This window comes from Phaethon aethereus (genome assembly GCF_964289735.1).
Source record: "Phaethon aethereus genome assembly, chromosome: 19".
In the NCBI taxonomy this organism is placed as follows: domain Eukaryota; kingdom Metazoa; phylum Chordata; class Aves; order Phaethontiformes; family Phaethontidae; genus Phaethon; species Phaethon aethereus.
Genome location: NC_138595.1, coordinates 6,535,274 through 6,548,931, shown reverse-complemented (window position 1 = coordinate 6,548,931; position 13,658 = coordinate 6,535,274). Strand labels below are relative to the sequence as shown.

At 45.8% G+C, this 13,658-nt stretch overlaps 1 protein-coding gene across 1 annotated transcript in view; it reads left to right on the top strand.

The window, feature by feature from the left end:
• Positions 1–13,644, top strand: part of CRCP (CGRP receptor component) — a gene marked incomplete at its 3' end in the record, with an annotated part of 61,315 nt that extends 47,671 nt beyond the window's left edge. Inside the window, exon 6 of the mRNA XM_082008621.1 lies at positions 13,600–13,644. Coding sequence (XP_081864747.1) covers positions 13,600–13,644 — 45 coding nt within the window. The remainder of the gene's footprint in view (positions 1–13,599) is intronic.
• Between the last annotated feature and the right edge of the window lie 14 nt (positions 13,645–13,658).

Sequence of the window (13,658 nt, the reverse complement as noted above, 5' to 3'; positions counted from 1 at the left end):
GCTGTGAGGGGATGCAGAGGAATGTCATCAGCTTAATGGCTGGTGGGGCCTGTTTTCCCTAAACTCAGAGTTTTGGATGTTCTCCTCCTTTGGGGATCGTAAGTCTTACCCTGAATGTCCAGGCTGGGGTTTTTTTGGAGGAGCTGGACTTACAGACACCGCTGGGATCCATCTGCGGTGCTGGATGCCGGCTGCCCCCGTCGCTCCCCGTCCTGCCGTGATGTGCAGCCAGGAGAGGGGTATTCCCATCCCCTGCCTCTGGGCTCTGGAATAACCCTCAGCCCAAGGTAATTTAGGGCACCTCAGGTGGGGCCAGGGATGCAGGGATGGACACTACCCCGTGGTCGTCCCTTGGCACCCGCCGAGGGCTTGAGGTCTGGGCTGCTGTAGCCGCCAGCAGTTCACGTCTTCCGTAAGGTGTTAAGTCCGTCCTTTTCCCCTTTCCATAGGTTTGTTCCTATTCCTAAAGGCAGGGCTTTGACACGGAGCCAGCTAAGCGCTTAGGCGTGTGGGGGGGGAAGGATGCCCAGCTGTGCTCCGGGCTGCGAGACAGCGCAGGCAGACGCGGGGCTTGCGATTTCTGGATTACTTCTACCCAGAGGCCAAATGAATTTCCCAGGCGCAGAGGACAAGCTGAAATCCAACCCGGTTGCTTTGTGCTTTATCGTATCGGTATCCTCCTCCAAATCCCTCGGTTCCTTCAGTTCCTTCTATGATGGATCTGTCTATATATAATGTTCTGTAGCAGAGCTAACGGAGATTTTTTTAAGGCAGAAGCCACAGCTGAGCCTCTCACCCCCCAGCTTTCAAACCCGCCTTTGGTGAGCGTGGGGATGAAAGCCGCAAGCACCAACCCTCCTCCATCTGCCTCTCAGCGAAGGAGAGATCCTCCCCGTGCGAGACAGCCAGCGAAAAGCCGCGTTGTGCAATCGCTGCTGAGGCACTCGAGGAAAAAGAATAATATTTAACAGTTTTGGCAAGATGGTGCCTAAGCCAGCAAGCGCAGCTCTCCATGCTCCGGGCTGGGGGAATGAGCTGGGCAGAGCCAGAGGGAGATTCTTTGCATTCTTAGGATTGGGAAGGTGGAATTAAGGTAAAATACTCCTGGATGAGGGCCAGGATATCTGGCGTAGCAAGCTTTCTCTTGCTTTGAAACATCACACTCGAACGGAATTCAGGAATACTTTTGGAGCGGAGTTGGTGTCAGGAAAACCGTTGTATAAAAGTCCGGGGAGGGGGGGGGGGAAAAAAAAAAGACACATTTTTGTCCCTGAATGTGCCAGCCCTGCAGCTAGCAGAGGTCAGGGCAGCGTGCTGGGGACTTCGCTCGCTCGTGTGCTGGCCCAGCAACTTGGGTGCCGCGGTCGGGAAGCTGCCGCTCACCGGGCAGGCCTTGGTGGGAGCGTAAGGCAGCGCGATCTGTCGCTGCTGCTGGATCCGTGCCGTGCTGCCCGAGGCTGTGCAGGATGGCTCCTGGCCCCTCCGCCTGCCCTGGACCCCTGATGTGCCCTGGACCCCGCGTGGAGGGAGCGCGGATGCAGCCTCCGGGCTGGGTCCCTCCAGCCACGTTGTACGGCTGGTCTCTGCCGTAGCAGTGATTTGGAGAAGCAGTTTGGTTTATGTGGTGGCTCACGTTCAGAAATAACACGGAAAAAAGTGTAATGTGGGCTCCTAAATAGCACCGACTTTCAGGACTCCAGGCGGCTCTTCCTTCCTCCTCCTCCCACCAGTGGTCCCAGTCACGCCGTGCAGCGCTGCTGGAACTTAGAGCACGGGAAGTCTTGTACTCCAAGCTAAGGGAAAACCGGGCACACGGCAGGCACAGCCACCAGGACCCGCTTCTGTTTCCTTTGGAGGTCAGCAAACCCTGAGCTGCGGCCCCGCAGCACCAGCCCCGCTCCCCCCTGAGCTGCAGCTTTGGTCCTGGGCGCATCCTTCATCCCGCGCGTGTGGCTCAGCCCCTGGTGAGGAGGAATTATTCCCCAGCTTTAAGGTAGAAAACAGAGCGAGTTCTGGCCAGCCAGAGCCACAGCCAACGCAACTGGCAAATGATGAGCGATTAAGCGCTGTTGCTTCTCGTGGTGTTTATCCACCGGCAACGGCAGCTTCACAGCCAAGAGTTAAGCTCTGTCTGCACCAAGACGTTGCGTGACGCAATATTTGATGGGTTATTTGATCCGCAGCTCCCAGACGAGTGCTGATTAAAGAAAGGCCCAGCGTGGGGCACCCGCTATGTACAGTAGCTCCGTCTGCTTCACAGCAGCATCGTGCTTTTCCCCTTTCCCTTGGAGAACGGCATTTTTCCCCCCCGGAGGCACCGTTTGATCGCCACAGATTGGAAGCCTTTAAAAGGGATGATCTGTGTGAGTCACAGTTAAAGCCATAAAAGAAAAACCAATAAAGCGATCTGAAAAGTGCTGTTTAATGGATTGAGGCAAACTTACTGGAAACAGGATACAGAGTGTTTCATCTTTAAATCATTAGTTCAAATCCAGCTGCATTCGGGAGCAAATGACATTTATTCCCCGTCAATAGCTGTCAGAGAAACGGCATTTGAAAGGCATTTTACCACCTGAAAGGAGCTGCTGGTTTCTCTACGCTCCCAGCAGCTCCCTGAGCATGTTTGAAAGCATTATGGGTGTTGAGTACTCTTTAAAACTTACGGGGCAGAGCCTTTCCTGATGTGAAAATACTTGTCCTGCATGTAGATACCTGCTCACACGGCTGCCTTCACTTAATTTTCTTAGCAAATAAAACACACACGAGCCACACTGCCGTCACCCCACTCGACAGCGACGCTTCTCCGTCGCCTCCGAGACGCAGGAGACAGAACAAGCACTCACCCGTGTCAGCTCACCCGGGTAGCGCCGGCAGCGAGCGGTGGCTCATCTTATCGGTGGAAACCACGTCCTGATGGGCTCGTAAAAGTTTTACGATAGGCGCTTTGCGAGGGCTACGAGACGGGGGTAATGGGCCGCGTTTAATTCTTTCATCCTTACGGTATCGCTGTCAGCTCAGGCGCCGTCGCTCTGCATCTCGTGAGGCTGGGATGACGGCAAAGCCCAGCCGGTTATCTCCCCAGCTGCGCAGGATTTGTACCATCTCTCCGGGAGACAGGACAGTGAGATAGACCTGATTTTAGCACTTTCGGGATTAAAAGGGGCTGTTCTTCCACGTGGTTCTGGTTCTTGTCCTTTTTATACCAAGGTCTTGCTGCCAGTGCTGTCTCCCAGCCCTGATGTCCCTGGCGAGCCGAATCAGTGGTGGCACCGAATCAGCGGTGGCTCTCGGTAGCTGCCAGCCCCTGTGCCGCGCTGCCGCGCTTGCAGCGACGGTGGAGCGGATGCCCCGGCCGCGGGAGGGTTTGGGGGCAGAGAGCAAAGGGCACAAACATCCGTCGGGGATGAGCAGGAGCTCTCTGTTGACCGTCACTGCTCAGTGTAGAGGCGGCTTTCCCAGACTGAATTTTGGGCTAGCATCATCTTAAATCTCTTTAGCTGATTTTTTTTTTTTTTTGTCTGTTTGGCAAACAACATGAATGTGGGGAATGTCGCATGGGATCGTTCCCTTTGCTATGACCCTGCAGCAGTGCTGACTTTTCCGCGAAGTGTTTGCGTATGGTGATGGCAGCTGGGCCATAGCTCCTGTATGTAAAGAAGAAATATGTTTTCAGTTTGATTCAGCCTTTATGTATCACTATGTTAATGTTAACAAGTCAACTTCAACCTGTTTTCCTGCTCTTTAGGGATACAAGCTGTCTTTCTGCAGAGAGCACTGAGAAGGAGTCAGGATGGCCTAAGGCCAGTCTTTGTTGGAGGTGACTTAACCTATAGATGTGAGTCTCCTCGTATAGCTACACCTCCAGGGGCAAAATGCTGCTGCAAATTATCCGCGCTCCTTGCCTGGCTGCTGCACCCAACCGTGGGTCAGAGGAGTTGTGCGAAGTGCCGGCAGCCAGCCCAGGCTCAGGCTTGTGCTCCAGCCTGATGCTCTTCCAGATGTTTCCACAGCTGCACACATGGTGGACACATGGCTTGTGCTTCCCCACTGCCGCAGAACAGGTGTGTGACACCAGAGGACACCTGAGCTCTGAGCCGGGCGGTACTCCCGGCTGTCCGGCGCTGCCAGCGCCTCACGGCCATTAAGGTGTTTAACTGTTTGCCCAGGACAACGGGACTGTGCGTTTTGGATGGTTTCGCCTGTGAGACCGACCTCCGAAACCCGAGCCAGTGGGTAGCGTTCGGTGAAGACTTTTCTTGTTAAAATATTCTCGCTGTTCAAGCCTTTACCCTTCTCCTCCCGCGGCGGCGGCAGGTGGTTGTGGCGTGAGCTGCGACAGAATCCAGCTGTTCCCTGCCATCAACATCTGTCTGGCACAGCTGCCCAGCCCTTGGTGCACATGGGCTCATCCAGATGCTCACGTGGTGCCCCCCGCCCAGATGTGCGCCCGCGCGCCCCGCCCGCTCCAGCTGTGCGCTCCAGCTGTTTCCCGCCGCGCCCGCAGGGGTTAACGGCCCCGCCATCCGCCCCCGCCCCCTCAGCTGTCAATCTTCGGCGCCGGCCCAACCGCGTCCCGCGACACATCGAGGCCCGCGACCAATCAGGGTGTGGTTGTGATTTCCATGGCAGCCGCAGCCGCGCGGCTGAGGGGAGGTGGCGGCGCAGCCGGTCCCGGTCCCGGTCCCGGTCCCGGTCCCTACCCACTGCGATGGTGCCTGAGGGGAGCCGCGGCGGAGGAGGGGCAGCAGTGCTGCTGCTGCTGCGCGGCTCCAGCCCGGCTCTGGCAGCGGCCGCTGCGGTGCGAGGGCGGCGGCAGCGCAGGTGAGGAGCCGCTGCCCGCCGCGCACCTGAGGCGGGAGGCGCGGCGGGGCGGAGCGGGCCGCGGGCGCGGTCGTTTCCCCCTTCACCGCCCGCGCAGCCCCGACAGCGGCCGCCGTGCTCCGCCCTGCCCCGCCCGCCCGGCGCTGGGGTGGCTCCGGTGCTGACAGAGCCGTTGCCTTTGTCGGCCGGGTGGGAGGACGGCCGCGGCCTGCGGCGGCGGGGAGTGGGTGGGTGGGTGGGTGGGTGGGCGGGCGCTGTGGCTGCGCGGTCCCCGCGCCCCTCAGGCGCTGCTGCCGTGCCGTGCCACGCCACGCCACGCCACTCGGCTGTGCGGTCATCGCCGCGGGTCCCGTAACTGCAGCCGGGAGCGCTCGAGGATGCGCGGCAGGCGCGGCGGGGCCGGCTCGCTGCTTCCCGCCGGTGCCGTGGCGGGGTGCGAGGCGGCTCCGAGCCGGGTAAATCGGAAAGTTTCCGTACGGGCGGGCTGACTTGCCAGCTCCTTCACGCTCCCAGCGCTCCTGTTGGCTTTGTTCAGCAGCTGAGATGTGTCGGGGGAGGCTACGCTGCTGTAAATACCCGCGGGAGAGTAGGTGAGGCACGCAGAAATAGTTCCGTAGCGCTGCATTTATATGTGCGAGCACGACTATAAGTCAGAGTATGTGTAGGCATTTTAGCAATACTTTTATAGCAGTAGACCTAGTATGTTTCTTATCTGGAAGTAGTTTTGCTCATGGTATTGCTGGAAGAAGCCATTTGCATATGTTGTCGTGAACGTGTGCAAATTTTTGTAGATCTATATCTTTTTAGTGTTATTAAGCGGTTTGATTCTTTGAAGTACCTTATTGTATAATAGTGCTGAAATCCCTCTTAGGAGGCACAGTACACGTAAAAGTGCACAGAACAGTAGCTTATCTACTATTAGTGTGCTACTGACTTTTTTTCCCACTCCTTTTTTTTTTTTAAACATAAATTTAAAGAGCTGGAAGCCTATGTGTGTTGCCAATGAAATTCCTTTTGTTAAATTGTTCCCCAGCAGTAGCTGTTGTACTTAAGAAATACTGTGTATTCTTGCATAATTGGAAGCACGTTGGTAACTTTTTTGACCAATCGATATGCAAATCCAGGTAGTTTGCTGTATGTATTATATGTGTAAGTAAAGCAGAATGTATGGAGTTCTTTGCTTTCATTTGAGGCAGAACATTCTAATTAGCTGTGCTTTAAACTAATTTTAGTGGTCTTAAATGTTGAAAAACCTAAAAGTATTGAATTTTGCGTGTTTTGGGAACCTTATTAGCTGTTTCAGATCTGGTATGTTTTTTCTCGTGCTTATTAAGAGAGCTTGTAAGTGTTAGTACCTCAGGAGGAAGGACAAATGCTTCTGAATTTCTCTTTTTATATATATTCTCTCTTTCTCTCTCTTGTGTGTATCTATATAACTGTCTAGTGGAGGATTATGAAGAAAGCTGTTTTTTTGGTGGGGTGTTAATTAGTAAAAGGAAAGGGTAGAGCTTGCTTCATCTTTTACCTATTGGATTATATGAGGGAAATGCATAAATCAGTGTGTGTGGGGTTTGTTTTTTTTTTTACTACTTGTAATGTGATTGTACTAGAAATTGTGGAATTATTACATAGTTGTGTGCAGTCTTCCCCAATATGGAAAATTCATATTCAGCAGTGGTCTATGGCTGTGAAGGTTAATTTGGCCTTTACAATTTTTCAGAGCTTTGGATTAAAAAAAACCAAAAAGTGTAGGTTCAAGGGAATGCAGACGTGTGAACAACATTCCTATAGTTCCTACAGTGTGAACTGTAAGGGAATGTTCGCACATCTGCATGCCCTTATATTAATTTTGTCCAACTTTGTCCTATCATTCTCCTTGTCCAACTGCTCAGCATGACGACAGACTTCACTAGGTCTAGTTGGCTGTCTTTCATCCCAGATGCTTTCTGCCAGGTGACTTACTGCTTATTTCTTTGTGGAGGTGAATAAAAATTGCTCATTCTATTCTATCATTCTTTTTTACTGTATAACTAATGGGGGGAGGAAATCTAGAGAAAACAGCAGCAGGGCTTGAGAGCCACGATGACTTAAAAAGTTAAAGGTGGACTTGGTACTCAAGTCTTCCTGATTTTTATTTCTGGTGTTGCTTAGCATTTTGCTTGGGGTTTGCTTGCTTGTGCTGTACCTTTTGACATTCCTCTCAGATTCTGTTATGTGACTGGTAAACATGATAGCCGGTCTTGGGGGAAATCATTAAGGTGATTGTGCAAACCCTGCTTTGAAGGCATAAAAATGCTTCCCGAATACTTAAATGATTTTTGGAACAGTCTTCTAAATGAGCCTGCAACAGTTTGGATAGCTTCTTGAAGTGGTATACTGTGGATATTTCAGTCGTGTTCCTCGGTGTGCTACACCATTATCATGTAACTGTTGGCTTTCCTATGCAATCTTCTTTGTGGTGAACAAACATGAACAACCAGAAAACAAACAAGTTCATTGAAGGAAAGGTTTTATGGAATTCCCATCTTTAACTTTCATTTAGGAATGTGGAAAGACTAACGTTGTATGCAAGGACTTCTTACTTGGACTATTTGATGAGCTTAATATAGAACTTCCTCTAAGAAATATATTGTCTCCAGTTTTCTCAGTGTACTTTGTTCTGAATACAATTCTTGAGAATTCTTAGTATTTGCTGCCTTTCTAGTATATATTTTTACCAAGGAAAAGTGAAGGTGCAAGGAAAGGCAAGGAAGATACTGACATGGTTGACATTTGCTTCTTTAAGTCCTAGCAGTATTTTCATTTCTGCTCCTACAGTCAGGAGCAGAGCAGAGACTGACAATGGGGAACAACTGTTTAGATTAATTTCCTTCGTAGGTTTCTACCACAGGCTTTGGGTGCAGTAGTCAGACTGTGGTTGTGCATCTGAAAGCATCTCCAAACTGTGAGAATCTTTTCTTTCTGGAGTCTGTATTTTGGAGTCTACTGCATAAAGCCTTTTGCAGGGGGTATGGGTAATAACCCCAGAGACCCCCTAAGTAGCAGAAGAAAATCACAGGAACATGGTAGGAGGATTTGAGGGTGAACAGTAGAAAGAGTGTGAGGGGAAAGACAACTTTCCAATAATAGGTCAAGAGATGGAAGCAGAGGACAAGCTAATCACTGAAAAGTGCTTTATATATATGTGTTTTGGTTGTTGTGGGTTTTTTGGTTTTTTTTTGAGATGGATAATGCCAGTGGTGGTGTCCTGTCAATTTAGCCTTGGAAAAAGCTGCCCAGTTGAACATGAGTAGGGAGCTGGTCATCACTCTTTCCACCCTCCAGAGTGAAAGTCTGAGCTGTAGAGCTGATGAGGATTGCTTATTCTTTTTTCCCCTGGTAGGGAATGCTTTAAACAACAACAAAACCTAAACTGTTCTGACATAAAATACAAATGAATGACTTGCCTCTTGACTAAGCTAAAAATCTTCAACATTTTTTGGATGAACTTGAGGAGGAAAGGTTTTGACCTGCTGCGTGTAGGGGGAGGGAAGGCAGGAGAGAGAATTAGTGTGTGCCAAAGGAGGAAACAAAGCAGTCCTTTTGCTTTGCAAACATCTTCTTGTGGCTGACTCATAGGTCTGACTTTTCTGGGAATAAAATTCAGTTGTGTACACATCTGCTTAGTTGCATTTTCTTGTACTGAAACTTGTAGATCCTAACTCTTTTTCTGAGTTACACTTAACTTTTTCTAGGAATTAATTTTAGTCTCTACCATTGTAGTCATCTTCAACTTCCTCAACTTATGAGGGGTGTCTGTGTTTGAGTGTGTTGGGGGTTTTTTGGGTGGGGTTTTTTTTGTGTGTATGTGTTTTTTAATTATTATTTTTATTAAGAGTTGTCCGTGTGTTTAGGTGGAGTTACAGTTTGCTCCCCTGAGGTCACAGTGGGTAAAAAGGCCACAATTTTTAAAAGCTCTACTTAAATGCTGTCAAGGGATTGCTGATGGCCTTGCTGTGATTTTTAAATGCCGTCAATTTAGTTACTGTTAACAGCAGAACATTAATGGCTTGTAGTAATCCTTCAGGTTGACAGATATGATCCAGAGTGCTTGGAGGGCAAGGATGGGTTTGGTTTGCAAGCTGCTAGAAGGGCAGTAACTTCCATATGTCATACCCAAAGAGCTTTATATGTAACTTAAGGCACAGAAGGGAGTTTCCTGGCTTGTAGAATAGATTAGTTTGCTGAGAGGTGCTGCTGCTCTGTTGGTTTCCTGACATACAAAGCCCTGGTCTTGCTACAATTTATGACACTTGCATGCTCCAGGTATTGCTTCCAGGCAAGAAAACAGCAAGCACAGAAGGTTGTAGGACAGCTTAATACTAACTCTTTATGGTCTTTCAGCCTTTGGCATCTTTGAACTTATCAAAAATGTTACTGCATCACATGAAAGTATTTGTGGTTGATTGGTGTGATGTTTTTTTGGTCATGTGAATGGGTTTTGGTTTTTGTACATGAGTTGTCGATCCTTAAAGCAATTTAGGAAACCTACTCACGGACTGCAATGCGTATTTGCATTCACAGCTGGTACTGTGCTGAGAGTGAGTCGTCATTCTGCCTTACCCAACCTGTGAATTGAGGATTTCAGCCTTCAGTCAACAGGCTTTCCTCCGATGCTGCTTGTTCTTCAGCTTGGTTCTGAAAGTTGGTGCTGGTGTTTGTTTTGTGGTGGTTTTTTTTTTTTTTAAGTGCTATCCTAATATAAATGATCAGAGTAAACCAGTTGATGCACTTGGTCTTGATACGTTTTTCCCTAGAGATCAACAACCTAACTTATGCATTTGGGGAACATTAGTGTCTTCAAGGAGAGTTTTTAGTCTGGAAGATGAAGATTTTTTTGGAGGGTTTGTGGTTGCCTTTTTTTTTTTTTTTTTTTGAGGAAATGAGTTTTATGGGGTTTACTCAAACTGAATAATGTTAGGGATTTTATGAAGCGTAAATATTTGCAAGTCTTATGTGCTCTGCGGCAAAATACTATTTCTGTTGTGTTAACTCTTCTCTCAAATGAGTAGTGACTTTGAACTGAACCTTTATTGTATCTAAAGCATTTAAAGAGATTTGGTGTACTAGTTGCTGGTTTTAAGCGGAACAGTTTCCCTTCCCTAATTGAAAGTTAGATGTTCATGCAGAATCCGTTCAGGAGAGAGACTTTCTGCTCTTTGGTGCTATGGAAGTATTTACTGAAGGATTTTTTTTCTTTTTCTTTTTTTTTTTTTGAGCATTGTTCAGATGACCTCTGCTTAAATTTCTGTGACTTTTTTTTTTCCTTTTGATGTCCAGATATTTTATGTACAGTTAAAGCCAGCTCTTCAGCAAGGAGAGGTATGCATGTAGAATGAAACTTATTACGGAGGATGAACTGAGTATAACAGTGGTGTCCTGGTAAGAGTCACGATTCTTAGGTTACTATTTCAATTTAATTTTGGAAACAAAAACTATTACGCTGAGGTTTGAGTGTAGTATTGTGACAACTGCTGATTGGAGTAAGTTTTGTTACTGTGAAGGGCGGAAGACATTCTCTCTCAGCTCAGTGACTGGCTCTGTTGGATGCACTGCAAGAGAAAAATACTGCTGTGACAGATGCCTGCATGAGGAATTCCCTTCCTCCCGTCTGCCCCTGTGCTGCTAAGTGGCAATTCTGTCCTCTGCCTGCCTGCTGCTGTCTGGTTGCCCAGCCTCATAAAACAGGGACTGCAAAGCGCAAGGCATTTCCCTGCGAAGAGTTGCAGCAGAATCTGCAAGGCAGCCTGCCTGCTACTGCTGACCAGTTTGTGAAGGCCAGCGGTCTGGTAAGGGACAGGTCTGGAGAATGTCTCTCGGATGGTGACCTAAGAATTTCAGAGCTGGCGACTGGATTTGCATGGAGGAAAAGGTTAAGTGGATAATGTTTTGGAGAGGGGGTGGAGAGTAGGCATAAGCATGTTCTTCATTCAGGGATGTGTCGTGCATTGCTGACAGAGATGGAAAAGCTCTGAGGAAGCCAGTCATTTAAAATGTTGGCGGTACCTCAGTACTCGGAGCTCCTTACAATTAAAAGCATCTGTGATTCATACTGTTCAGAGAGTTACTTCAGCTCTGAAAAGCAAGCTCATTTAAAGTTTCAATTAGAGTACTAATTTCATTTGCATTTTGAGAGGAAGAGTCAGTTTTCAGCCTACCTTACCTGAAAATCCAAAGCTGTTAAAGCACAGGATACAGGTAAAACAACTATACATTAACTGTTATGAAGAGAAAAAATAAAGATACGATGTACCCACTGGCATGAACAGATGAAGTCATCCAGGCAGCAGAGTAGCAGATTTATCTAAGCCAGTGTTGGATGTAACCCACTGGTATTCACTGTAGGTCATGGCATATTCTTAGTCCTTCTTCTGAGTGTATGCATCGGAATTCAGCAGACAGATATTTAAATCTTTTGCTTCTATCTGAAACATTTGTTCAGACTCGCATGCATGTCCAGAAAGCACCTAATATAGACTTTGTTTCTCTTCTCATCTGTAAAAAAGAAGATTACTTTTAAATAATGCAATTTTAAGAATCCTAAATAAAAAAAAAAAAAAAATTAATGAAAAGCCTTGGGTTTATTTTGTGTATCTTGGAGTTTCAGACTTATTCTCCTCTCATTACAGCTTGGAGAAATAACTTTTAGAATTAAAAAAAGGAGTATATAAAATATTTAGTCATAGAATTAAGGGTTTGCACATCTAATACATGTCTAATTTGTTTTCAAATGCTGCATTATACTATCATTGTAGAAAATAGTGCCATACCTATTAGAAAAAAAACTTACAGGAGAAAAGCGGTGGCTTTTGGTATGACAGATTTCACTTTGTTCAAATAATAATAATACTGAAAAATTGTTATGTCACAGAGTAATCATCAATAAGTCTGAAACCCCAAGATACACAAAATAAAAACAAGGCTTAAATTGTAGATTAGAAAGTGGAATGAAAGCCGTGTTATTGATACCTCACAAAATAGATGAGTGGTTGTCCTTGATTTGCTGCTTTTCCTTTTTTTGTGATAGTTGTAAGGGTTTAAAATGGACTGATTAATTTAAATGTGAAATTGTAGAACCAGAAGGAAGATTATACTATGACATAAGTTGTTGTTGTTTTTCTTTTTACAGTACATATTTCTATTACATGCTATAAATATGAAATGACTATAACCATAAACTTCATTAGTGTGGGCTGCCATGATGCTTTATAAAGCATAGTGGTCTTGCTGTTATTGTCACTTGACTTTTGATTTGCTACATGGGTTCTTGCTATAACTCTTTCTGTGTAGCAACCACATACTCGCATTCTTAACTCCAAAGTGTTATGTTTTATCTTGGAGGGGGAAGACTCTTGCTGTCATACCAGTAAAAATGCAGACTTATCTAGATGAAGTAGAAGAGACTAAAAGAAAGAGCAAGCTTACCAGCACTGCTTAAAAGGAATCCAAACCTTCTTGTCTGAAGGTAGAATGCAGTACATACTTTATTCTGGCAATGCTTTATTACATGACTTAAAATTATGCAAGGTTTTAAGTCTTTTCTCTGTGGTGTTAACTGAGAACAGGATCTATTTTCCTTTCTTACTAAAAATTTATTAAATTAGGATTTCAGCTAACACTTATCTGGAGTTCAAAACTGCATAAGATGGGTGGGGAGGGTTGGTGGTGGGTTTTTGTGTTTTATAATCAGTGGAATAATGAATGATTATTGCTATGTTGGGTTTGGGTAGGGTTTTTTTGAGAGAAATATCTCTAAGAACCAAATTTTAGGTAAAGAAAACAATAAAGAAGGAAGCTAGGATGAAATAATTAGTTTTCTTTTGTATGTCCTGCTTTGTATTATCTGGATGCTGGGATGGATGAAAATTAAGTCATCATGGGTTGATTCGTTGCTGTTGTTCCTATTTGAATCAAGACTGATCTTAGTTTTGGTCTTAGTCAACTTTAATCCTGGATTGTATTTGTAGTTTGTAATGACTATACACTTCTGTAATCAAAGGTTCCCTTGAAGTAAAAATTGAAGTTTCCCTTACTTGCTGCAAATTATTTTTCTTGATTGCTTAAAGGCCTTGATCAAAAATGGCACACAGTCAGTGTTGATATGTAACTGAAATGCCTGTTACTATGATCTTGTATCCTGTGAAGGAAATAGAGCAATTCAAACAAAACAGGAGATAATGTAGTTATGTGAAATGTGGCAATGAGCAGGATACTGCTACTGTCTATTCAGCAAGCCAGAGTTTTTCTAATACTTAAATTCTTCCATGATTTCTAGCATGATTTGTGCGGGGTGTCTTGTTCATTTGTTTTAACTAGGTGACTAGCTCAGAGAGGTAATTTTTTTAGTCTCGTCCCCTTGTAAAACCCCACTTAAAGAAGAGTGGTTTCTTACTTTTTTAATTTGTAGAGTCCCATATAAATGATGTCCTTGCTTGACCATAAAGTTTAACAGTAGCTATCCAGATGTAGAATTCTTTCAAATACGTTGTTAAAATATATCAGAGAACTCCTATGTAACTAGTAATTGTAGTTACGAATCTTGTTATGTTTTCTTGCTTTTACAGGTAAACAAAAAGGCTTTTTGTTATGGGATGGTCATGTTTAGACTTTGCATTCAATGGCCTTAATGCAACACCAGGAGATAATAGTTGTACTGAATGCTGTCAGGTATTTCTGTTCTTGATTTATCATAGTAGTTCTTCACAAACTTCTTTTTTTTTTTTTTTTCTCCCTCACCAGACCTTAATTTATTTTGGATTAGGATTCCCATGGCATGTGAACTAGAAGATAATTTGAAG